Source organism: Leptonotus elevatus, chromosome 10 (assembly GCF_054856555.1).
Source record: "Leptonotus elevatus isolate MCC_2025b chromosome 10, RoL_Lele_1.0, whole genome shotgun sequence".
Classification (NCBI taxonomy): Eukaryota; Metazoa; Chordata; class Actinopteri; order Syngnathiformes; family Syngnathidae; genus Leptonotus; species Leptonotus elevatus.
Window position 1 is genome coordinate 13,307,724 of NC_141248.1, and position 27,428 is coordinate 13,335,151.

Genomic DNA, 27,428 nt, shown 5'->3' on the forward strand with positions numbered 1-27,428 from the left:
TAATATTGCTATTTCTTTAAGAAGACAAATCAACACAATGTCAGCATTTTTGATTTTATTTTTCAATGTGAACCCATTTTACCGAAGTTTTTTGATTGGTTGTGCTGAAATTGGAATGCGAAGGATTTCTGTAGATTGCGTTTAGTGGCGTGGCTGCTTGGCATTGAAAATATTCAGAAAACTAATATACATGATGTATACAATAACATACTGTAAATTGATTAACAAACGAAATATAACAGTTAAAAATGTCTCTAAAAATGTATTTAATAGTTTCTGGTTCTTTGCCGAGATAGTCTTCAGCCCGTCAAGTACATCCGTTTCGAGATGTTGGACAATGACAAATGATTAACAGTGAAATTCATCATGATGTCTCATAACTGAAAACAGAAACAAGCATTTCATTGTGACACGAAACGTGTGAAAATCATCCCTTTGTTTCGTCGTCACTGCTCTCTCCACACTGAAACCTGACAAAGTCCAGCACTCGAGCCTGCTGACCCTTAAGAAACTGGGCCACAGTCCTGCTGGGGTCTCCCAGGAAGACCTGAGGCAGTAGACGCGTCTCGCTTTCACCGCACGGCAGGTCATCCATGTTTCCGAGCGACGCGGGCGCCTCTCCCACGACGTGCTGTCCCAGCTTGCGTCCTAAACGTCCCCGTTCTTCTTCTTTTCCGCCCTGGAACACGACCAGAGCGCCGTAGCGTCCCACGGCCACCTCAGTCGGGCCCGCCACACCGCCGTGAACGTACGAGCCGATGTTCCACTCGGCGGGGATGCTTACTGTGACCGCCCGCCTCACCGACATGTTCTCACCCAGGCGACCTGACAGGAATGGACACATTTTGTACAACCAGGGTAGCAGGCAGAGTTGGGTAGTAATGTGCTACACCGACTCCATTACATTTACGCAAATAACTGGATTAATTGTATTGATGAAACAATGTTCTTGGAACGAAGCAGTAAAGTATAGTTTTGTCATTACATGTAATCAGTCAGGTGCAAGCGTTGCTACTAGTACTGACCTATGATTAAAGCCACCTGATCAGCGAGGGTGGCTCCATTCGACAAGCTTAGCTTGCTCAGTTCATCAGATGCCAGGAGACTCTGGAACATTAAAACAAATGACAAACATACTTATATAGCAGGGGGAAAAAACAAGGAAAAAACGATGAAAAGAAGCTGCAGACTGAAACAAAAATGGGTTCTTGTAATAACTTTCCTGCGATATTCTGATTTATTCAGATGCACGAGTTTCCAGTGTGACCAAAGCTCCTTTGCCGTTTAATTATGATATGATGGCACTTCAACAGGAAAGAGGCAGTTGCCGTGGGAACACACACGCGACCCTACCTTCACGTATCCCGTCCGACTTTGGCTTTTATTTTGGTGGTGGGCCAAGGTGGAGAAGACGACGTCTTTCACCAGCTGCTGAAACTTCTCATTGCGAGCGACAAAGTCTGTCTCGCAGTTGACCTGCAACATACAAAACATTGGAAACAAATCTAAAGGAATAGAATAGGCATATTTAGAGTAATATTCACAGGGGGGTAGATAGGGACTGAATCCTGACATGTCTAAAAATAAATAAAGAAATAAATGGGGGGGAAATTGACTACCAATCCCCTCCACGCCGTACCTCCACCATGACAGCAACTTGATCTCCCACAAAGAGCCCAATGAGGCCCTCTTTGGCTCTGCGACTCCCCAGCTTGTTTGCTTTGCTCCAGCCTTCCTTCTGTGCCTGCTCGTGCAGCCAAGTCTCCGCCTGACAGTCGGACACATCGCGTTCATCGCTACACGTAGTCATTGCACACCCCACTCAAGAGCATCGTACGGGGAAATAAAGGCAAATGCAAACCTGTGCTATGTCATTATCAAACTTCTCCAGCGCATTCTTGCAGTTAATGAAGGTGTATCCGGTGCTTTTTCTCAGTTTGACCAGAAGGCTCTTGTCAGCTGCCAGAAGAGGAGGGCATGCTGTGTGCAAAGTGCGCCTGCTGACCTGAAGGTGACATGAGATTGCGCACAGGCGTTAAGCCCCTTTTTCATTTGCCTTATTAAAAGTGACATAACACAATCATCTAGTCATGTTTTTCGAATATAATACGAATAAACACAAATTCAATGACAGCAAAAAAAGCCATTTTATGTCAGACTACTACGGCACCGGGCGAACAAAAACCTCATCACAAGCTTCAATTGGCAAATAAAAACAATCGATCTCAGTCCGCTAACCTTTGCCACATCTTTCGTGAGAATCCTTAATAAAACGCTCAATGACATGTTTCTTGCATCCACGCGTGAACACTTACGAAAGCTAAGTATATGTGAAAATTATGAATGTCATTGACGTCCACGCTGTATATGGAAGCCGAGTAGAGTCAATTTGAGTGCCTAAAAAAGCCATGACATGTTGTACAACGCCCTCTGGCATGAAGGAGGGTAACTACATATGCTAAATTAAATAAAATAAAATACTGTACGGTACCAATATCTATTCGTACTTAAAGATTATTAATCTTTACGATTATCCAAGTCTCCTACATATAGTTTAAGTCGTTTTAACTCTGACATGTGAAGCACATCCTAATAAATGACTTCAATATGATACCTGAATAAAAAATAAAAAATAAAAATAATATAAAAAGTAGCCGACACTTTATGTAGCTATACGACAAAAAGGTTGGGAACCACTGGCCTACAGGAATGCAGAAACCAACTATTGACAATTCCTAAATCATGAAAATCAGTAGAATATTAGATGGCAAAACATCAACCTTCAATTCTTTGTGCTTTTACAAATCTAGGTAATTGTCAAAATGGTACAATGACCGTTTGGGTCTTCAGAAAGGCACTTATCATTTTCAGTTATTCATGCAAGACTTTACTTGTAAATTGCCTTGCAGGGGATGTAGAACCCCTCATATTTACATACTTAATGGTGGGCAACAGGATTTTCAAGTTTTTGTCTTTCTCTTTTTGGTCTAATTTCCTTTGTTTTGCCCCACCCGATATTCCTGATAGTCTTGCTTTACTGCATCTCTGGCGAGTGGTCGAGATCACTTAATTTTTTGGTATTGCTTGCACAGTCTTGTTACCTAGAAGTAACAAGACTGTTCTTAAACTTGTGTAAACAGTGAGATTCTCATTTTGTTTTTTTATGTCACATGAAAAAGACCTTGCTAAATTTAAATGTTTATGATTACAATGTGTTTTTTTTACACCAGGACTGTACAGATGCTGGATGGACTGGATGTGTTAATCAGCATGCTTGTCTTGATATCATCATGCAAAGATTGGCGGGATCACGAGTTGTTACAAATGTAGTGAAATTTAAAGTAAAAATGTCTGTGGAGGGCGCACGTGACTTAACTCAGTCGAATCTGTCTAGTCGAATCTGTCTAGTCAGAGCTGCCTTGAAAAAAACCTGTGAAACACAACATCTGACAGAATGACAAACCTAAAATGCAACTTTATACATTTTGTCACAATAATACAGAAGCGTATTGCATTCACTTGAAAAAAAAAAGTCCTATTTTTCTGACTAATTTTTTGGTGGAGCTTTGTTTCTCTTGCCCCCCCCCCCCCCCCTGTTTTTTAAGGGTTTTTTTCTGTTTACGAAAAAATATTTTCCTCAGTTTTTCTTATTTTATTTTTCAGTTTTTCTGAGTAATTGTTCCCTGTTTAATAAAATAATAAATTTTCAGTTTTTCTGAATATTTTCCTCCTGTTTTTCTAAATATTTTTTTCTGTCAAAAAATATTCAGAAAATAAAAATTAAAAATACTCAAAAAAAACAAAGCTCCCCCCAAAAATTTGTCAGAAAAACAGGAGTTGTTGTTTTTTTTTTCAAGTGAATGCAATACGCTTCCATACAATAAGACATGCGAGCTTCACTTTAAATACAAAGATCATCTAATTCATTAGTTACTTTCATAGATGAAAACTGCATGCAAACTACAAAAGTTATCACGGTTATCACTTGATTTTTTCCCCCCTTAGTAGACTAAAGTTGAGTTGGCATACAAAGCAGGTGTTGAGTTTCACAGAGAAAAGATAGCAAAGTGTATTTGCACATTAAGAAAATATATCTGGAGTCACCCAAATGGAACAATTATTAAACCAACGCAAATACCTGAGCGAATCCTGTCTAAAGGGCATTTTCGACACCTTGTGCGGTGAATCCTGCCATGTGGCCTGGCGGGTATACGACAGGGCTGTGCTCTATAAAAGGGAAAGCACAACAAGGTTCTGTCCATCTTGTTTCCAGTGAGCCAGGATGAAGCTCATTGCCGTCTTAGCGCTTTGGGTCACTCTCCTCTGTCAGGCACACAGCAGTAAGATGTTTTTTCCTTCCTTTTTGACATTGTGGCACATCTGTATGGGTTTAAAAATTGTCACAGAATTTATTAGTGGGTCATAAGAATAATGTGTCCTGTTGCCTTCTAGACTCCCTTGACTCATGTCAGGCTCGCTGTGGATTTGGAACTGACAGCGATTTCTCCTGTCAGTGTAATCCGTCCTGTGAGCGCTTCAGAGACTGCTGTTCGGACTATGCAGTACTTTGTAAAGGTACGTCCGTTTGAATCATGTAAAAAAAAAAAAAGGCTATGTTATCCAGATTCACATTAAAATGTACTTTCCTTATCTTTATTGAACATGATATCATGATGTCATTTGTATTTTTCTACACATATTTAGGGCATGTGGGGTAAGGGTTGGGCTATTCACTTTTTCTCTCCCATGATAACATTTCTCTCTCTTTTGGTCCATTGCAATTATATACTGTCTGCTAATTGTGTAAATTTGGTGACGACAGACAGCCAATAGCTACTTTCCTTACTGGGGAGTTGGCAACACTGATCTCCTGTTTTACAATTGGCCACCAGATGTCGCAGTGGGGAGATGGTTAGAACATTTAAAAAGATCGATTATTTTTCTGAATCAATTGTTCCAAATGATTGGGTGATATGATCGTTTAAGTGTTTCATTTCTGCCATCCACAGGAGTAACTCAATTCTACTAATGCAATACTTTAACTTACCACCAACACCTTACCATTGCGTGTGTTCTATGTTCTCTTTATTTAGCTGGATCCAGATCTTGTAACGGCCGGTGCAATGAAAAATACAACTCTCAAAATGAGTGCCACTGCAACTCGAAATGCACGCAGTACAATAACTGCTGCAGCGACTACGCAAACGTATGCAAAGGTAAGCCAGAGTAGAAATCAAGTTCATTCACGTGTGCTGCCACACGGAGAACACCTGCTCACCTTCACGTGATGGATCATGACCCTTAAAGTCGTCTGCTGCATTCGAAGTCAAACTTTTCCGACATCCGACTAGGAAAAGTACACTGGAATGCCCATTTGAACTTGGGAGTTCCGAGTTGCGAAGTCAACGTCGACCCCCAATGGAGACACAGACCGTGGATGGCAAAATAGAATTTACACAATTATAAACATATTTATCTCTTTATTTATTATTACATCCATTTAGTTAGTCGAGATAAGTAACTTAACGCAACCCAACGCGATTTGTTCATACCGAACCAGAAAAACAAACAATTCATTGGAAACAGCACATCTTTGTTTACGTTCGCCTTTAAGGTCGGAATGGGAAAGAGATTAATTCAATGTATTTCATTAATTCAATACATTTTAGGAGGAAATACAGCTTACTGACATGTTACTTATTATTATTATTATTATTATAGTCCAGTGTAACTATCATCATCTCTGTTTGATGTCTATGCAAACTGAATATAAATCAATTACCATATTCAACCAGCAGGTGTCAGTGTAACTCTAGATAAGACTTTCCTATATCTGTATGCAGTTGCAGGGTCACGAAGGTCAAATAATTAATACTGAACATGTGCAGGTGGTGAAACCTTGATCACCGATGCCGAAATCAAGTCTGTCTCTGAAGCACTTTACGCTCTGGACTCAAACCGGGCTTCCGCCTCACAGTTGGAGATTGACTCCCAGGCCTTGATCTCAGGATCTCAGACCGGCTCCCAGGCTGACCTTTCCCCTCGCCCGTGAGGCAACATCTCATCTTTTTTTTTGGGGCACTTTCACACGTCTTTTGCACCAGTTGAACGTCAGGTCGCGTTTTGTTTTTGTGCTTTTAGCTTTTTCCGCTTTGTGGATGAGGCGAGTTTGTTCTCCAGGCCCACTTATGCGGCTCTCGTGGCTCTGTTGGACAACTACAACAGGATGACGGGACAAACGGAGGACGATAGCCCCCAGGAGACGGCTGAGCAGGACGTCTTTCTCAGGGAGACCATGCTCAACACCGAGCTGGGACGAGAACTCTTTGCCTTCTTGTACACTAAGGGTAGGTCAACACACACACACACACGCACATGCACACACGCATATATTTTGTTTCATCAAATAGAAGTTCTTTTGCCCTTGAAGGCATCTACGCGTCAGAGGAAGAGTTCGTCTCCGACTTGAAGATGATGTGGTTTGGCCTTTACTCTCGAAACAACAGAAAGATGGATTCCAGTGGCTTTGAGCACATTTTTGCAGGTTTGAACTAAAGTAATATCATCTAAACATTTAAAGTAAGGATTTCACACACAAAAAAAATGAAGGCTGCAGAAAGCACTTGACCTTTGTTTTTTAATTCAGTTAGTTTGGAATAGTTTTTAGAGCAGCTTTATTAGTTTTTCTTAGAGTTCTTTTGAAAATGCATTATTTTAGTTTTGTGTTTATTAGTTTTTCTTTTAGTTTTACTTCTTTTTAAATATATATGGAGTATTTGTCGAGTGCAATATGAAGGATGAAGGATGCAGGAAGCACTTGACCTAAGTCAGTTAGTTTGAAATAGTTTAAAGGACTTAAAACCTTCCTTTTTAGAAAGACGTATTGTGATTTTTATGATTATTTTTTTAAAATTGGTTTTATTATGTGTTTTATGTTTACTCACTGTAGCACTTTGAGGTTTGATGTCAAATATAAAGTGCTTTACAAATAAAATGTATTATTATTATTTTATGTTAGATCTTTTAAATGCTTTATTTTTGTTTTGTTTTTATTCGTTTTTCTTTTAGTTTGAGTTTTTTTTTAAATATATATGTGGAGTATTTGTCGAGTGCAATATGAAAAAGTGACTAAGTGTTGCGTAATAAATAATAATAATAATAATAATAATAATAATAGTAATTTATAATTTTTGTAAACACGGTTATATATGATCTCACCCATTTTTATTATGAATTTTTTATTTATTTTAATGAATGCTGGGGCCATTCAGGATATGCGCGTGGGCCGCACGTGGTACGCGTGCTGCCAGTTGCACTTCACTGATGTAAACAAACAACATTTAGTTTTTTGATTCAAAATTAGCCCGTTGTCATTAGTTGAGCTCGCAAGTTACATATGTAAACATTATAACGCACTTTCAAATGTCAACGCTAAAGAAAAATTCAAGCGCTTCCAAGAACTCTAAACTCATGTAAGAATAAAAAAAAGACAGAAATGTCACTCTGTTCCAGGTGAGATCAAGGGTGGGAAGGTGTCAGGCTTCCACAACTGGATCCAGTTTTACCTTCTTGAGAAAAGAGGACTCCTGAATTACTACAGCCACAGCTTCAACGGGCCTGTAAATACAAACCTCCTCCGTTGTTTGTCACGCTTTATCCCGTGTGTGACGCTTCCTTCACCATCTTGTCTCATCTTCCTCCTCGCAGTGGACAACCTTCCCAGATGTGCTGGGAATGCAGTTCAAGTGGGACGGCTACTTCAAGCAGGTGGGCTCTGCCGTCATTGGCGGCAGCCCCGAATTTGACTTTGCCATTTACAGCCTGTGTTACATCACCCGGCCCGGAAAACAGTGAGCGCCGCCGTCCGGCCTTGTCAGCGCACACTTGCTGGATTGGATTGACAATGTTTGTCTCTCTTTCTTAGTTGTCGTTTGAATCTGGGCGGAAAGGAGCTGATCATCCAAACATACACGTGGGATAACTCGCACTACGGCGATGGGAAGAAATTTATTGGCACCGGTTATCCTGTAACACCCCGGACCTAAACAACTCTTGCTGGAGTCTACAATACTCTATGTTGTGACACTCCTGCACAAGCAACATATTGTACACGTCTCACATTGAATGATGAGGAATATTGAGGAAACACTATCTTGGGAGAGTTTAAAGAATGGACTCAAAAATGCGTTAATAAAGCAATTCTGAAATGATGCGGTCCTGGAAGTGGCTCATACTTGCATTTACTTGTGGTGCAACGTCTTTAAATTAATGAGTTTTTAATATATATTATATATATATAATATTTTATTTTAATTTTTTGCCTCTTGTCCGACCCCGTCATTCAGACATGTCAAGAAAGCTGGAAACATACTCAACATAACACACACACTTCAAAATAAAAATGATCAAATAGTCCAAGTATACTTTTATTTTGAAGTTGGCCCATGTCGTGGCTAGCTTGACTTTTAGACGTTTCGTATTTCCTCATCGTGGTTTTTATTGACGTTACATAGTCGAGACCAACATCAAAACAACTTGCAACACAACTCATTCAATCGCTAATTCAGGACGCTAAAAAAAAGTTAATTACAACGTCATTGTATGGTACGGTACAAATCTCCGACGTTAGTGGCTAGCTGTTAGCATTAGCAACGAGTGCCTGGCTGGCAACAGTAAATGAGTTTGACAGCTGTTACCTGTTTGTTTTCTTTTTCTTCTTTTTTAATATTCTGGATCTATAGGCTACTTTGTAATTCACTCTCTATGTTTAAAGGAAGGGAATGTGCTTTAAATTGCAGTTTGAGGTCTTTTTTTTTTCATAAAAAAAAAAACGATAGACCTTTGTCCTTATTTAATTAAAAAAACACTTTTGCCCATTAAATAATAATTATATATATATATATATATATATATATATATATACACACATTAACTCAAAATGTCGAATTTAGCCGATTAGATATTAGGAACACAACTTTAAGTAATTTTGAGTTGATTTTGTAGTAATTTAATGGGCAAAAACGTTTTTATAAAATAAATGAAGGCAAAGTACAGTTTATCTTATAGTAACCACAAAAAAAAGCATTGAGATTTATGTTCATTACATGGACATGAAGAAAATATGTCTGCCGCCCCCTTTAGAGATGTATTTTTTTACGTTAGCGTAGCATATTTTGTGTGTTAATACTAAAGCCAAGGTGCTACTGACAAGCTAACTGATTTGATGCCCATGACCAAAAAGTGCGAAGTCGTCGACTTTCATAAGTGTGGGAATGAAATGACATTAAAATGTACAAAACAGTTCCATTTATCTTGCCCGGTCGTGACCTCGGCACCCTGAAAGTCTGACCCTGGACTCGCCCCTGAATAAAATGTAAACAGTGCATCAAATTGTGTTGGAACATTTCTGAGGAGTTCCACAGATCATGAGAATGCGGCGCTCTGGCAGGGGCAGCATCCAACTGCGCCTAATGGGGCACAAAATGGCCATTTACGCACCCTGAGTGGGTGCAATACTGACACCAGCCCTTGAGTATAACGAGCCTGTGTCCATTTGACACAATTGCTTATTGTCTTTACGGTACGGGCCGAAGAGACAAAAAGACATTAACCGATGCTGTTCTGCTTGACCTCCTCCAAACAGTAGTCACCAGCTAAACCTGCTCATATCAGCTGTCTATAAAGCGGCAGTGTGTGTACGTGTGTGTGTGTGTGTGCGTGTGTGTGTCCAGCTGGGATGGGGGTTGATTTGAGTCTTTTTCACTCATCTAGGGTGACTAACAGGATAAATTCTGGTCTGCCGACAGAACAGGGGGACACACTTGCAGTCCGTGTTTAAAGAAAGCATTACAGGAGATGGATCTGCCACTGATCCCATTGTCCGCTCGTCTGTGCGCATTCATGCACAATAAGAGCACAAGAGCCGTCAGTTTGCGGCGAAACGCCGAGCCCGGCTCATTCAATCTGCTGCGGGCCTCACATGCAGCCGCCGCGTCCGAGGGGGGGGGGACGATTTCTCCTGCAATTTTGTCGCAGAATATCAAATTTGCTGAGCGGGCGGCCGCTAAATTGGAAGAGTAAATCTTCTTTCTTTTCACGCTGCCGTTTTTGCAGCCGAAATGGAATTCGATTAAATCACAGTGGGGCAAATAAAAGAAAAAAAGATTCAATTGTTTCTTTTGTCATTCACACAAGTTGATAATCGAATTATAGCTGGCCACCCGCCAGCGTGTCCTTGCATCTCCCCCAAATTGGCTTCTCCTGGCAGATCTCGTGAGCCACCTGACTTTTGTTTTGTAATTATATTATCCCGCTCTGTGTGTAGCGTGTTGCGGCTAATGGCAGCGCGGGCTAGCCCAGCTGCACATGCAGAAACAAAGCTGCTTACGGGCCCAGACAATAGGCCCGTGAAAAAGGGACGCCTGAAGGCGGTCAGCCAATGAGCACGCACAACGGGGGGCCAACAGCGGCTTTAGAGAAGGGTTAAGGGGGTTTAGTGAGGCGAGGGGGTGGGGGTTCGAGGGGACTATTTTATCCAGTCGTGGGGTCCATCAATGAGATGGTTAGCAGGGGGACACATGGTCAACATCACCCCAGCCTCCCCCGGGTCGGCGTCGGGCTGGAGGGAGGTTCAAGTGTGGCAAGGATGTGGGTCAATTCAAAAAGTTGATGGGGGACCATGAAACTCGCAGCAACGTTCATTCTCTGCACTTTTTGTATGCGCTCCATATTGTTACCACTATTAGCATACTATGCTTTTTGAAGTAAAAGCACACATATGGAGAGCCACCGTCTCGGCTGAGTTGGATGTTAAACGGTTGAATCGCACAACTGGACTCGCAATAACTTAGTTGATTACTTCACTTTTACAGATTACCCACGGCTGGAAAGTAAAGGAAAAACACAACTCATGCTGCTCCTCCTTCCATTTGTGAAAAATGGAAATAGAAATAATCTGCTAAAACATAATAAAAAAATAAATATAATATAAATATAATATAAATGTAAAAATAATAATAATAATAATAATTATTATTATTATTATTAGAAAAAAACAAAGAATTTGTATTCAAGTCACAACATGTATGACAAATATGAAAAAAATAACAATGACCAACAGAGGGCAACAGAATGGGAAGCCTGGAGGTTCGCTAATTAGCGTCCTGAGTTTCTTAGATTTCATTTTCATTTCATTTTATTTGAAAGGGACAATGCACATTAATGAACAGCAAATTAAGTTGTAAATATGCCAGATTCTAGCAGCGGTTTCTAATTTGCATCTGTAGTCCCCTTACCCTAACCCCTATACATAAATGTATCATTAAAAAAAGGAGACATGATGAGGGAGTGTAAATTTCTAAAAGGACTGCACTGTTCTTTTATCTTTGATGCTCGCTATACTACTAATAACAACCAGAAGACTGCATATTTTCAGTTTCATTTTCAGTATTTTCTTTATTAACTCATTTGCTCCCAAAAACATATAAATATATTCTATTTGAAATGTTTTAAGTGTCCCAAAGACATATTTATACTTTTTTAATGTTTTTTTTTAATACTAGAGCATACAGAAGGCTTTGATGCAGCCTCTCAACTGCAAAGAACGGTTGAAGCAATGGTATTTATTACTCAAACGGCCAGCAGGTGGCAGCAGAGCCAAAGAGATCAACCAGGGGCCATGTTTAAAAAAAGCCAATTTACTCACAATTCTAAATAGATTTGTGAATAATGATGAAACTTAGTTATATTCTAATGCTAATTGCTGCAGAACGGAAACAAGTAGAAATATACTTTTTTTTCCTGATGAAAGAAGAGATTAACATTTTTCTTTTGGTAAGTTCCATGTTTTTATAGCAATAGAACACAACATTCTGTGGGCCTTGCAAAATTTGTCAAAATCCAGTAAAACTGGAAAGTGAAAATGGCTGGGAGTGAATGAGTTAACTTTACAAGCAATTTGAAGAAATATTTTACACTCAAGTGTGCCACAAAGTGAATGGTTATACATATGTATGGCAGGGAAAAAGTTAACATGGTATTAAAATGGCGCCTTAACAGACAAGTTTACTCAAAATACATATCTCAAATATCTTTACAGCCAGCCAATGAAAAAAGTGTTTTTAGTAAGAGATATATTTTTTATATCTATTCTTTAATATTGTACGACATATAACTTTACGGCTCTGACAACTAAATAGAATGTAAAGAATCAAATAGGTTTTGACACTTTTTTGTGTGCTGCTTCTTCTGGTGTGTGCGCCTTGGCCGCCTGGGGATGGAGATGGGCCTCAGGAAGTTGCACTAAGAGTATTTATTGGTTGTTCTTCACAGAGGATAAATAATATATGCCTAAGAGTGTTGCTATATTACCTGTTTGTGATTTAGGGTTAAAACACGTGAATAAAGATGCTATTCTTTAGTCCATCTATAGAATTTTGCATTGTTTGTTAGCATTAAGCTAACTAGACATCTTAGCTGAAGCTATGTGGTTGTTTGAATGCAGAATAGGCCAGCGCAAGACTCGCGCAAAGTGCAGTGTAACTGTTCACAATGGTGGAGTTTTCTTTCGTTTGCAATTTTTGTCGATGCTTGCGGTTAGAAGTTGTATTTTGCGCTGTTGTGGGAGTGAACAGAAGAAACTTGATTCCCGGCCAATCAAAGTGGCTCCCCTCATTCCCTTTAAAGAGAAGGAACACGATCTAGATACAAAGAAAAATAAAAAGGGGTTAGATCTAGACTGCTGGACAATTTGTGTGTAAGCGCAGAAAGTGGATGGCTTCTCGTGCAATCAGCTGACGTCCCTGGCGTATTCACAAATAAGCACGTACATGCATGTATGCGCTCCTCACGTGCGGAGGTGACTTCTCTCATCGCACTTTGAGTACAACAGATGGACGGAAGCCTCTTTCCCCCCACAGTCACACACATTGAAGCACATGGGATTGAGTGGGAGTTGGAGTTTATGCGTGCGCCTGTCTGTGTCTACTGAAGTGAAGTTTGATGGGTTCATTTAGGAAAAAAAATATCATAACCATTTTCGACATACTGTGGAATTCACACATGTGGCCTGGAAAGACATGATAATGTCTTCATGATGAGACACCAATGAATGAAGGAATATCCGACAATAGAGGAAAATTTCAGGTGAACGTTTGAGGACGTCATCATGTAAGCCATAGCAATATTTGCCATTCTCTGTAGAGGATAAAGAAAATATTTAGGTGAGTATTGTTAAATTGTTAGTCAACATGTCATGTCACATTCCAAACTGTTGCTGGTTGTGAAGTGAGTTGAGTTCCCTGCCACCATACCGTGTCATGTCTCACATTTTTGAAAGAAAAAAAAAAAGTCAAGGTACCAATTCGACCGTGTCAAACAGTGCAGAATTTTGCTTTTAAATGATACAGGTGTACCTAAAGAAGTGGCCTGTGAATGACCAAATGTAGCACTTTTTGAACATATGTTGTTTAAAATAAGTAGGCCAAAAAAAGTGAGCGGGGAGAAAAACAGCATGTAAGGGAGATGCATGTCGTCGGGCCTCATAGTGAATACCGCGAGGACACGAGGTCTCTGCTAGCGAACGTCCCTCCAGGGGAGGCAGTAGGCCCAACATTGCAATTCCCAATTCAGGCTGCAGGTGCGGAATACGAGAAGCTGGGAGATGAACGAGCACTGAGAAGCTCATACTCTGGTTTTGCTTTGCACTATTCATCAGGGAAAATATCAAGAGGGACAGTCTCAGTCCTCATCTTGTTCCCGTTCTGACCTCTTACTCAACCAAGCCAAAATTGTCATGTGATGCATTTAGATTTCCAAACTGTTGATTTATGCATGATTCTTATTGTATTTGCATGATCCTTCCCGGCTGGTTATTAGTTTGGTGATTCATTTCTTTGAGTGCATTAAAAACTCAATGACGGATAGTATGTTGTAAATTCCACGTCGAAATGTAACGTGATCTATGGCTTTTTTTTTTATTCACATGATCATTTTTAGTATCTGAAATATATGGATGGATGGATTCCAAAGTCAATGGTTTATATCTAAAATGGAGATAATTGACACAAGCCTCGATTATAGAATAAATACATAACAACTAACAGACTCATAACAAGTATATTGTATTGCTTACAATAAGTGTCCTCTATTTTAATTGACGCCACATCTTCATGAATTTCTAGTGAAGGCCGCTTGTGCAAATAAAAACTTAATCTCAAATAAATGCCTCATTTTTTCCTCATGAAAAAAAAAAAACTGGTGGCTGAAATTATCTTTATTATGATATATGATATAATGTGCTCTAATAGTAATTACCAAATAAACACAATGCTTCATCCTGACCCATTACAAATTAGGGGTGTGCCCAAAAAAATCGATTCTCATAAGAATCACGTTTCTCATTTAGTACGATTTAGAATCCATTTTAAATGTCCCAAAATCGATTTTATTGAAATTATTTTTGACTGTCTTGCCTTTGTCTGTGTGTGCCTTTATTTGGAGCGCTGTTCATGTTGTACCCGGTTTGGCCACTGAGGGGCAGTGTGGTTCCACGCGGTCTAATACGCTGTTAAGTTGTAGCCACATTAGAGAGTAGAAGGAAAAAGTCACGATCAAGTAATTCCAATAAAAGTTGGGGGGGTTCCAGTGTGGAGCCGTTCTTTTGAGTGATAAAAGTGCAGCGAGTAGCGCGCTAATTAGCATTAGCGAGTCAGACTGGAGTAGATCATTACAATTCCTTGCACATCTATAGATTGAAGCAAAAATCATTGTCAAGCAAATCATTTTTAATCAAAACTCGTTCTTAATCGCAAATCGCTTCTGAATCGAATCGCAGGCCCAAAAATCGGAATCGAATCGTGAGACATTCAAAGTTTCCCACCTCTATTACAAATACTATGTGTTTCATAATAATACCATTTACCAGAACATTTACAGAAATTCACACGATCACATAAATAGAACTGTTATAATATTAAATAATGCAGTGGTGTCCAAACTACAGCCATTTGCGGTCCGCTGTCCATTTCTAATAGCCCATATCGAATAGAAAAAAATAACATTTGGCATGGCCCACAATGCTATTGGGTGCTTTTTATTTCGTTTATATGGCACATTTTGTAGATAAGAAAATACTAAAATAGTAAAAATAAAAAAATAAAGGAAAAAAAAAGATAATAATCCTCATGATTAAAACCATTTCATTTCCAGAAGCAAACTTTCAAGCTGCCCTGCTCCATCGTGCATCAGGAGTTTTGATGTTTTTTTCTCTCTCCAAAACTCTGACTGAATTGCACACCTCATATGCTCCGAGTTGCCTCTTGTGCAACAGTTGAGCAGGCCGCCACTGAGGGACGGCAGGCTGCAAGAGGGCATGCAGCAAACACCTGCTCACATGCAACTTCAAGCTGTCACATACAGTTAAGCTCAGGCGGCTGAGCGCGTCTCCCCAAACGTGCTGCCTCACTGCAACAAAGGCTAACACCCCCCCTCCAACCTCCCCCCTCCCCACCTCCAAACACACACACACACGCAGACACGCACGGGGGCGCCGTGCGGCCCTCAAGCCACGGGCCGGCCACGCGCAACTTGGCTGGCTGGGAGGGGGGGAGGGTGGGGGAGGAGCTTGTCAGTGGAGGTTAAAGCCAGAGCTCCTGCACGGTGACCCTCACTGAGACTGCGCTGCAGCTCTGCAGAGGCACACAGACACACTCTCTCTCTATTGATGGACAGACGAGTCCAAGTGTGACCGTTGGACGCAAGATCAACTTCGAGAGGACAGGTACGTCTCTCATCAGAATTTCACACGTCTCTCATCAGAATTTCACATTCATTTTACTATTTTGTAGCCTGAATGAGTTAGTCACTCGTTTTTACTGACAACTGGGTGAGAGAACATTTTCGCGCGCTTAACTCTCCAAACTACTAAATACTCACACAACCAATAGGCTCATTAGAAAATAAATCAATAATATAATTTGTGACGTGAAAAGTATCCAAATAAAAGCTTCGCGAACGCGACGCAGAGGGACATCATATTTCAATTCATCCAGAGTTCTCTGTGTCTGATCTGGGGTCGTCAGGGTTCCATTTTAATCCCGTGATCGCCGCGGAGTAAATCCTACGATGGCCCAGATTGGAGTAGCAACCTGTCAGTGACTTTATCCTCCCGGGGCTTTACCAGTTCAGACGTTGACTGGGATTACAAGCAAGTGCGGGAGAGAGACAAGGAACGGGATTGCATAGATGGCGGGATGAAAGGAGCACCGAGAAAGTTGGGTCGACTGGTGAGCAAAGAAAGAGAACTGTCCAGTGCTGAAAGCTACTTACTGTACATGGGAAACCCGCAACCCTTACCAAACACCCAGCATTTCGGCATTTGCGTTCATTTAGAGTTATTTTGTTATCAAAAATCTACGTTTTCGAGTGTTATGATCCATCAAAGTTGTCACAGTTGTGCACATTTAATTCTGGCTTCAATCAATTTAGGGACATTGCAGTCATGGAAGATAAAAATTCTGTTGTAACTTCGACTTGAATGATTTAACACGCTAGTCTCGCCCTCCATAAAATATTTAAATGGTATAGAAAGTAGCATATCACGAAAAAAAAAGTGTTAATCTGAGCAACCACCTCATTAATATATAATGAGAGAACGGCACATTTTAAAACATACTGAGTTTATAAGAATAATAATACATAATACTTACTTCTGTAGATATTAATAACAATTCATTTATAGTTGTTCAATTTGTAGTGTACATTTTCACATACATTTGTAGCACAGTTCTATTAAATTCAGTACCGATACACAGCCTTATTTCAAAGATACTCACGACAGCGGTCGATACCAGTATCAGCCTCCCTCAGGAACTAGAAATTAAAAGACTAGAAAATTGCCATCAATTTCATGCAATTTTAAGGTCTTTCTTTAAAATGATCATTATTATGTTACTGTTTTTTTTGGGGGGGGGGGGGGGTTTATGTATCAAGAGTACTATTGGTACTGGTATTGATATTTTGAGTACTCAAGAGTTGAGTACTCGTATCTCGTATTGGTATTTGGTCTCTCTCTCTCTCTCTCTCTCTCTCTCTCTCTCTCTCTCTCTCTCTCTCTCTCTCTCTCTCTATATATATATATATATATATATATATATATATAAATATATAGTTAAAGCGTTAACTGATTAATTAATCACAAAAATTATCACATTAATCATGAATTAACGCTGATTAATCACACTACTAATTTTGACCATAGATTATCCTTTAGCGTGACAGCAGATGGCTACGTTTAAGGTAACACAGGTTGTGTTTGAGCAATAAACATAATTATATGCATTCAAGTAAAGCATTTAATAAAGGCATCACATTTAGAATATTTGTTCATGTCAAAATATTGGGGTCATTTTTTCTCCATTTTAAATTATGCAAGAAATTAACTGATTAGAAAAAGAGGAGGATGAGCGCGTGCAGTGGATCAAAAAATGTTGAAGACGTCCTCATAACATTAAATGTCAAAATAATTAACACATAACTGGTGCTCTTCAAATTTGGCGGGACAAAAATGTTGAGTAAAAAAGCCTTTTTTATTAAGCGATTAATCGTGATTAATCAAAATTCTAAGATGTGATTTATCAAAATAAAAAACTTAATTGTAATTGTGACAGCTCTATTATATACATATACAGTATACATATATATATATATATATATATATATAAAGTGAATGGCGTGATGTTTTACAGCTCACGTTGGATGCTTGTGTTGTTTTCAGAAACGATGATGATAAAGGCTTTTGCGAGACAAGGGGAGGGAGAAGAGGACGTCAGCCCCGTGCAGTGGCTGGAGGGTGACATGAGCTCACCCGACGGCGACTCACCTTTGACCTCGCACCGCTGCAGAGCGCGCGGCGTCAACCACCAGCCGTCGGAAGAGGGCAGCGAGGAGGTGGAGGAAGACGAGGAGGAAGGCGAGGGAGGCAATGAGGGCGAAATTGAATCCAAACAATGCGGCCCCAAGAGGAAGCGGGTGACTAAGGCCAGGCAGGAGCGCTTCCGCGCCCGACGCGTCAAAGCCAACGCCAGGGAGCGCTCGCGCATGCACGGCCTGAACGACGCGCTGGAAAACCTGCGCACCATCATGCCCTGCCACTCCAAAACCCAAAAACTGTCCAAAATCGAGACTCTGCGTCTGGCCCGTAACTACATCTGCGCTCTCTCCGCCGCCCTGGATGGGGGGCTCTCCATGGAGAGCCGGGCTTTCATGGAGACCCTGTGCAAGGGCCTCTCGCAACCCACCTCCAACCTCGTGTCCGGCTGCCTCCAGCTGGGCCCGGCGCCCGGCGCGGGCGGGAGGCCTGACGACAGAGTCCGGCCGCCTCCCGTGCCTCTCGCCGGCATGGCGAGCTACGCCTCCCCGGGCCTGCCCAGTCCACCCTATGGCAGTTTTGACTCCGCCCACCTGCTTCACCTGAGGGCCATGAAAGGAGGGGCGTACGAGAGCCACTCGCCAAACGAGTACAACACCGGCGGGGTGGGGACGCCCCCCTACGAGGGGCCCCCCACTCCGCCCCTGAGCATCAGCAGCAACCTGGTCAGCAAACAGGAGCCGTCACCTCACTACTTAGCGCCGTCGCACTACTCCCCGTCCCCCGTGGACCACGGCCTGTACCCGCCTCAGACCGGCTACGGCGTGCAAGCATCATATGACTCCTACCATCCACCTCACATGACCCCCCGACAGATAACCCCCGTCTACAGAGACTAGCAGACTTCCTGCCAACTGTAGACTCAAACTATTTGATCCGGTGTGTGGTGCGCAATAGACTAGCTGAATAAAGTTAGAGTAAGTTGCATATTTCTTTCCAAACTGATTACCAAATGGATCCCAGTGGGAATTCTCATGACGGATCATCTGCAATGTCCTATTCATACAAGCACTTCTATTTTAGCTCTTTTTTTTTTGGTAGCAACAAATATTCTACAAAAAGTAAATGTATTTTTATTTATTGTCTAATTTAATACACACAATCTCGATCTGCTGTGTACGTGTTTTTATGATCGGTTTTGTATTTGTGGTGTCATTCCTTGCTGTCTTTTTCTTTTGTGCGTAGTTTTCTTTGTTGTGTGTGGCCTCATTTTGAAGGTCGGGAAATATTTCTTTTTGTAGCACTGTGTTGTAGATCTTTGGTGTAAAAACAAAGAAGAATATGAAGAAAAAAATGAATGAGTGGTTCACAAGAAAATTTTTACTCTCAGGTTACCAGTGATTGGAATATGGATATTACGTCCATACGATTTTTCACTTGTATTTGTATATTTTGGATATTGACATTAAAAGATGAATAATCAACTGATGTTGCGTTCAACAGCCCTGAGCTGCCTTAATGTTGTTGCCCGACTTCATTTCACTTGTTTTTCTTTTTTAACAGATTTCGTGGTTTATCCGCACTAATCCTGCAGCCATCTTTTAATGAAACCGCTGACGTACAATGTAGGATTGAAAGACAGAAATGTGTGATTATAGCTTAAGTTTCCACTTCCCTTTTCACAAACACCAGGATGGAATAATCCTCCACTGCAATTTGACACGCACATTACTCTCCATCTCTCCATCTATCTATCTATCTATCTATCTATCTATCTATCTATCTATCTATCTATCTATCTATCTATCTATCTATCTATCTATCTATCTATCTATCTATCTATCTATCTATCTATCTATCTATCTATCTATCTATCTATCTATCTATCTATCTATCTATCTATCTATCTATCTATCTATCTATCTATCTATCTATATATCTATCTATATATCTATATCTATCTATCTATATATCTATCTATCTATCTAGTTAGCTAGCTGCTATTTAGTTATTTGGCTAGGTATCTATCTATCTAGCTATTTGGCTAGGTAGCTAGCTTGGTATCTATTTTATCTATCTATCTATCTATCTATCTATCTATCTATCTATCTATCTATATCTATCTATCTAGTTAGCTAGCTGCTTTTTAGCTATTTGGCTAGGTATCTATCAATCTAGCTAGCTATTTGGCTAGCTGCTATTTAGCTATTTGGCTAGCTATCTATCTATCTATCTATCTATCTATCTATCTATCTATCTATCTATCTATCTATCTATCTATCTATCGATCTATCTATCTATCTATCTATCTATCTATCTATCTATCTATCTATCTATCTATCTATCTATCTATCTATCTATCTATCTATCTGAGAGTGTGCAGTTGAGGTGATTCATGTTTCATGCTGGTCAGAGTGGAGACCACCCACTGAGAGGTCGCTTAGCCAGAGGTGACAAGGTCAGCGCAGGTCAGAGCTCATTGGTGGGAATGCTCTTAAAAGAATCGTGGTCAACCGTGGCACCATCACACTTTTCCTCTCAAAATCCCCACTAATACTAAATACGAATATGTCAACCGTCATGATTGAGATGTTTGCAAAGCGCAGCAGCTAAATGTGTTGTGAGCTAAATATAATGCTGGCAGTTCCATTACAGATGATAATCCTGACGAACATCCCATGCTTGATCTGGGTAGGGAGAAACCTATCGCCTTGTTTCCCCAGGGATTAGCATAAGCCTGCGTGTGTATTTGCACAAAACTGACCAGGCAAACTAAGTGTGTGGCGCACCGTGAACAACAAAACCTCTGTGAGAAACACATGTGAGAGTGGACCCGTTTATGAATATGAAAAGATGCTCAGAGGCCAACTCACTGGAATGTTTGCAGTTTGAGCATCAATCGAAGGATTGCTGTTGACCTGACCCCATTTGACCCCATGATCCCTGATACTGCACTTTGATGTGGAAGAGGTTTCATTGGAAGCTATATTGCTCTTTTAGTTTGAGCAGCGCTGAATGAAGTAGTTTCCAATTCTTCAAGATACGCTCACTTTACACTTCATTACGATACATCACGCCCTGGCTTTCGTTTCTTACGCTGGAACTCAAAACTTTTGCGATCGACATAATATGCACTTGTACACCACTGCAAATAGTGTCAATCAAACCTAACCACTATTATCTTTGTATCCTCCACTACACACTACTCAATTATTCCCATTTCTTAGAGCGTTCATTCATTGATCATCATCTATACCGCTTGTCCTCATGATTTTGGTCGGAACATTTATTGATAGATAGCACTAGGTCTGTAGATCAAAATAGTTGAATTATATTTTTTTGTTGCTAAATCTAATGAAGCTGCAGACTGAAGATATGCACACTTAAATACAGTGATTTACAACGACTCTAAATGTATGATTGTAAATGTAAAGGTAAATGCGTGAGTAAATAAAATTGTGAAACTCTCACGACAATTTGGGAATCAAATCCCCTCATTTGGGAGCGCGTTTGTTATAGGTATGGTCGATGAGTGGATTCGAGAAATAGCTGCGGATTAGCAGCGCCACCAAGTGTTTAACTGGTGATATTACTTATATGAAATTGGTTGTTGGAAGTTGGAGCCTTTAGCCACTAGATGTCAGCATTGAACAATATGACAACTTGACCGAACCTTGATTTAAAAAATAATAATAATGGCGTTACAATCACGTTCCTTCATTGCTGTGCAGGTATAAGAATTAAAAAAAAAAAAAATCATATTCGGTTTAAGTTGCTGTAGCTCCTGTAGTGTTGATCATATATATGAGTGCACATTTGTCGAGATCTGCACATGCCAGCAAACGAGAAGATGGGGGAATAGAATTAACCTAATTACATGCAAACTGGTGGATGGAGTGTGTTTGGGTGTGAATAATCAGGCTAATGAAGGTACCTGGGGACTGTGCTCAATCAAAAGTGTGCATCCAACCGGAGCTCATATCAAACTAGGATTAATCAAGGAAATCTGCCTGATTAAATCTTCAAAGCAAGAACTGAGGACCTCGGTCTAATAGGAAAGAGGAACGTGATGTGTATTTTTTTTTTTTTTATCTTGGAGGTGGAGAACAAAAGAAGCACTGCAGGCAAATCACATGAAGAGGAGCCAGAAACAAACGCAAGACTGGCACCATTTGAAATAAAATTGCTCGGCGCCTCATAAAATAATACAAAAGACTTATTCCACATATGAATGAAAATATTGGAAAATGAATAGGGGGAAATTGCAAATCAATAACTCAATAGTAGTTTGTGTCAGGTGCATTTCTCAACATAAAGGACTATAGGGCTGCAAAAAAAAAAACACAATAATACTAATCAAGTGATCTGGTGATTATTTTGTTGATTAATCGGATTAAAAAACATTTTTAAATTTACATCAGTCTATTTAAAATAGCAACATTATTTCAAATTGACTAATGCACAAATATATCATTAAAACTGCATGGATCAAAAACAACCCAATTTTGGTAATAAATAAATAAATTAATTAATTTAAAAAAGGACCGACCGACTCGGTACTTGGTTCAATTTGACCAAACTTTCTGGGTTGAACCCATTTTTTCAAATTGACCCAATAGTGGATTTTTGACCCAAATTGAGTTCTTTTTTTTACCCAACTGTTTTAGATATGATTCATACTGGTTAGGTCTGACACATGTCAGAAAATAGGCAAAAAATGTTGAGCGTCAAAATAGTTCTCAATGAATTTGATAATTGATAATATGGTGTTGATTAGTCAAGTAATCATTGCACCTCTACACTAAAAAGTTATTGCATATACTAGAGTACAATATGGACCAAATGCAATCAAATACACTCCTCAAATATTTATTTTCTCACTGAATAATTTTGAATGAGTCATAAATGAATGTCATAAAAAATATATATATATAATTGAATATATGTAAATAAATAAACATGCACCACGAAAGCAGGCTGTTATTGTGCAGGACTCAATTGTCCTCAAACAACCTTCTCTGAACACGAAGTGCTCACAATTCAAACGATGTCAACGGAGCATCCTGAAAAATGTAGCAGCCCTGCTGGCGTCCCGTGGTCGTTGGTGTTGCTTTCGAGTTTCAATGAGCTGTTACGCGAGTTCAAAAGGCCCCACACATGCAGCAGAATGCACGAGTGTACAAACGCTGACGAGCCATAAATAGATCAGAGAGGAGAATACGACTTCCTGCACTCCTCGGCCAGATGTGATGCTGAGACATCTTGTGAAAGTTTTATTGCGGAGGAGAGAAAGAGGAGCTTTTGATAGAAAAGTGCAGCTCTCTGAGTCGAGGGAGGGGGGGGGGGGGCACGGTGGCATATCGGCAGGGGGGGGGGGGGGGGGTTATTGCATGGATAGAACTGTTTGCATGTAAACGTATCCCCCTGCTGAAACGTGCTCACTGCTCCACTTTGTCGCCCTTGCCGCTGTCCCCTAGCCTAACCCCTCCGTGGCATGTTGACAGAAGGCGCTCGTGTGTCATGCAAATGAAATAAAAATAAACCAGAGTTAAAGCAACATGAAGGCATAATTGGGTCGTTTTGCTCCCAGCGTCTCCCTGCAGTTTTGTAGTTGGAAAACTTAGCTGAGGAGGCTATGTTTTATCCAGCATGCGTTCCCATTTCCGCATCACATAAAGTTACCTGATCGAGACATTTCTGAAGGGGAGGGCGGTACAAAGTAGAACCCAAAATTCAGAAGAATTTAATGTCGATTCAAGTAACGACCTGTATAGTAGTGCTATCCTAGTTCATGAACGAAAGCCAGTTCAGAAAAATAACCTGGACTATTAAAAAAAGAAGAAGAAAAGTACTTAGGCTATGGCAATATGTGTCATTATAAAAACAGCTGCGTCAAAAATTATCCAAATATGGGTCAAAAAGGGACTGACCCAACTTTTTGGGTTATTCATTTAAATGAATTGGGTTGCTTTGTACAAAAACGACTGAAAAATTGGGTTGGTTTTTCAGGCAATTCAGTTGACCCAATTTTTTGGGTTACTCATGCAACCGTTGCTGGGTTATTCATTTGACCCAAAAAGCTGGGTCAAATGAATGACCCAGAATTGAGTTGTTGTGTGGGTTATTCACTGGGTTGCCAATTTGGCGACTTTCCTGCTAAATCTGGCGAGTTTTTGTTTTTTAAACTTTTTGCCTCTGCCACGAGGTCATTCCTGTCTCTTACAGTGTCCATTACTATTATATACATACTCTGTATATTTGCAATTATGGAAATTAGGCAATGACATCATTTAGTGACTTTCTAGCTACTTTTAGGACAGCCAATAGCTATTTTCCTTGTGTGAATTACACAATTGACAGTTAAATGAATTGGGTTATTAATTAATTCTTTCATTCAACATTCATTCATGCATGCATGCATTCATTCATTGGAATATTTATTCATTCAAACGAATTACCCAATGACAGTTAAATTAATTGGGCTATTCATTTAACTGTCACTGGGTTATTCATGTAACCTATAAAGTTGGGTCAAATGAATAACCCCCAAAACAACCCAATTTTGGGGGTAATTTTTTGGTACAAACAACCCAATCCATTTAACCCAAGAAGTTGGGTCAGTCTCTTTTTGACCCAGTTTGGGTTATTTTTTTACCCTACTGTTTTTAGAGTGTTGGATGCTGGACCTGACATATGAACTAGCTTAGTACTAGATAGGATAATAGCAACATACAGTATATAGATTTAAAATGGGACTGTAGTGAAAGCAAATATAATCTGTTCTGCTGTTGGCCAGGATACAGTGCGAGATCCTGGAGGTTAATTTATTATTATCGTTATCTTAAAGTTAACCTTTCCGTGAGTGAACATGCCAGCGTGTACTACAATCCAAAATGCTTGAATGAGATAAGATAGAGCGCTATATAAGTGCACTCCGTGTACCACTTTGATCAAATTGGATTTTTCATTCTATGACATGTTTTTGACAATATTACATTGAATAACCCATTTGATTTGATTTCATTATTATTATTATTATTATTATTATTTGACAGTATGCAACTTCAAAATGGTTTGTTTTTGGCAGTGTCTGCGTGAATTTCTTTGCAGGGTGTCACAATAGCCTCCCGAAGATGCTGTTTGGATGTGAACTGCCTCCCGCACTCATAAAAATTTTTTTGCTACTGCCTCCCATCCGTTTTTTTTTTTTAGAATTCTCAAAAGGGTCTCAACAGACTCATTTTGTCTCTTGACGATTACAATGTTATTTTAAAGTGCCATATAGCAAAACTGTTACTCAAAAACATGAGTGGTCATCACTGTTTGCTTTCATGAAGCGCTAAAGGTTGTTCACATATAATCTAACTCATTCAGCGCGAGGTGTGTAACCCGTAAGCGAGTTGAGCTGTCTCCTAAATTGATATTTGATCCCATCAGAATTAGATTGACATTTATTCGACATTGTGCCATATGTCAGTCACGGCCCTTGGCTCCCGCATGTTCACTTAATAATCCCCCTATATGTCCAAAACATCACTTGTAAGCACATAAATGACACCTGATCCGATTGGACACCTTAACTGGTAATGGGGTGGAACACAGGTACAGTTGCAGCGCTGCAGTATCATGTTTGATTCGCGCGACCGCGTAGCGATCCGAATTAAATTCCTCTGCGTTTGCAGTCAGCACTTGAGCGAGCGCGTCTCGCTGCATGACAAACTCAATCGCAAAGAGCGACAGGGATGCTGAGCGCGCTAAGGAATTTGGAGTGCATCAGCATTTTATAGGTGGAAACCTACTTGAATATTTAGCGTGTGATGTCTGGGGCTATGCGCTACGACAGAAGAAAAGCAGCTGTATCAACAACTTTTAATTATTTACCTTGTCAAGACATTGTGGGCGATTGTGTGGGAAGAGGTTGACTTTTTTTGTTCCACAGTAATTGTGTGCTAGCAAAATCCATAAAGGACGTCGAGTTTGGTGTCGGTGAACCCGAGCGCCTTGAACTCAAACTTATCAAAAATATTTGGAACTTATATTTATTTATTTTTAGAGAGCTCAGTATTGTTCATTCGGTAATCTTACTGATTCGACATGTCATCATCATTGCTCTCTTTTTTTTTTTTAATTATTATTATTATTTTTGTATGTGCATGTGCGGGTGTGTGTGTGTGCATATGTGCGTGCGTGTGAGTGTGTACTCATTAATTCACCTAAAACCTATTAAAAATCCCATACCGTTCACCAAAACCGAATACTTCAGAATCCAGCTAGATTCGTGAGGTTGTCAGGAGACCCGAGGAAGGATCAAAGAAAAGAAAGGAAAGTGAAATCCGGCACCGACCAGAATCTTTCACCAACTCCAGAAACATCTAAATTCCAACAAATTAGGGAGACCTCAAGAGACCAAAGGAAACAGCAAACATTAGTGACACCTGACTTCATATTGAGCATAGCTTATACTGTAGTTTGTCATTTTGATTTAGGCACATGGCAAATTTTGGCGAGTTGAAACCTTGAATCAGTCAAAAAGCATTTATGTAAGTGTGAGGTGGGATGGGAAATGCTATTCTGGCCCAGGATGATTAGACGACATTCCACAAGTCTTCCTTACACACGGCTATTATTCTAAACACAACTATACGTTCATTCATTCCACTGAAAGAGGATCTTTCAATTGCTTGAAGTTTCGGACCTGGAGCCTCATTGTGGAATGCAGGATAGATCTTGTCTAATAAGCACAACATGCTCAGTTCTTCCTTTGATCACAATCATCATCAAAATGATTGTCCGTGAGGAGGCTTTTGCTTTTTCGATTTAAAAAAAAATAAAAAAAAGTTGCCATAAACTGAGTCTTCATCTGTATGGATTTATTTTCTGTAGCACTTGTAATCACTAAGGGTGGAGCTTTTGCAAGTGGAGTGTTAAATAGTTTGCTCATACTGTATATCTGCCTTTGACCTGAATGTGTTGACCAACACACGTGTTGTCCAATGACGACTTTGTTAAACACTGGCGGCCCTCGTGAGGACTCGGTGCTAACGATCACAGCTAAAATTAGAATACGACAAGTGTGACCTGCTGTCTCCGAGATGGGACACACGTACACCAACACGCTACTGAGTACCCTTCGCTCTCCCACTTGGTAGCAATAATGTAGCATACATTATTGATAACTTTTCCTGAGTTTTTTTTTTTTTTTTTAGTAAGAAGAGTCTCACCTCACTGACTCTGCATAACAACTACAAGTCTGCATCTTAAAATTTGACCCTGATATCTGTTTATTTATTTATTTATTTTATTTGGGGGTGGGGCACTAGAAGCAAAGCAACTAATGACTAAATGAAGATGATGACGAAAAGTATACATTTTACAAGCAGCAAGTAGTTTTGCTACCTTCAGATCCGATGAGTGCAATCGGGACTGGGCTGGCTCGCACATAACGAACATCCATGTATAATTAGCACCTATGAAATGCATTGGGAAATTGGCAAAAAAATGAAACTGAAAAAAATAATTCTTAAACGCTGATAATTATGAAATGGGGTTAATAAACAAAAAA

General features: G+C 40.0%; 3 protein-coding genes across 3 annotated transcripts; 2 read left to right on the plus strand and 1 right to left on the minus strand.

Moving 5' to 3' along the window:
- Nucleotides 1–40: 40 nt before the first annotated feature.
- tsfm (Ts translation elongation factor, mitochondrial) lies at nucleotides 41–2,399 on the minus strand. Its single transcript, XM_086087298.1, has 6 exons — nucleotides 2,239–2,399; nucleotides 1,862–2,005; nucleotides 1,640–1,768; nucleotides 1,354–1,476; nucleotides 1,026–1,107; nucleotides 41–825 (listed from the first exon to the last, which is right to left on the minus strand). The coding sequence occupies exons 1-6, from the start codon at nucleotides 2,284–2,286 to the stop codon at nucleotides 428–430; spliced, it is 924 nt and encodes a 307-aa protein (XP_085943424.1). The 5' UTR covers nucleotides 2,287–2,399; the 3' UTR covers nucleotides 41–427.
- Nucleotides 2,400–4,189: 1,790 nt separating this feature from the next.
- On the plus strand, nucleotides 4,190–8,210 carry endou (endonuclease, polyU-specific). The gene is made up of 9 exons (XM_086087156.1): nucleotides 4,190–4,340; nucleotides 4,453–4,575; nucleotides 5,094–5,216; nucleotides 5,889–6,048; nucleotides 6,142–6,347; nucleotides 6,431–6,544; nucleotides 7,513–7,619; nucleotides 7,708–7,850; nucleotides 7,925–8,210. Exons 1-9 carry the CDS (start codon nucleotides 4,283–4,285, stop codon nucleotides 8,043–8,045), a joined length of 1,155 nt encoding a protein of 384 aa, XP_085943282.1. The 5' UTR covers nucleotides 4,190–4,282; the 3' UTR covers nucleotides 8,046–8,210.
- A 7,426-nt stretch (nucleotides 8,211–15,636) lies between these two features.
- LOC147167153 (neurogenic differentiation factor 4-like) lies at nucleotides 15,637–19,354 on the plus strand. Its single transcript, XM_086087066.1, has 2 exons — nucleotides 15,637–15,778; nucleotides 17,774–19,354. Exon 2 carries the CDS (start codon nucleotides 17,779–17,781, stop codon nucleotides 18,763–18,765), a length of 987 nt encoding a protein of 328 aa, XP_085943192.1. The 5' UTR covers nucleotides 15,637–15,778; nucleotides 17,774–17,778; the 3' UTR covers nucleotides 18,766–19,354.
- Nucleotides 19,355–27,428: the final 8,074 nt, after the last annotated feature.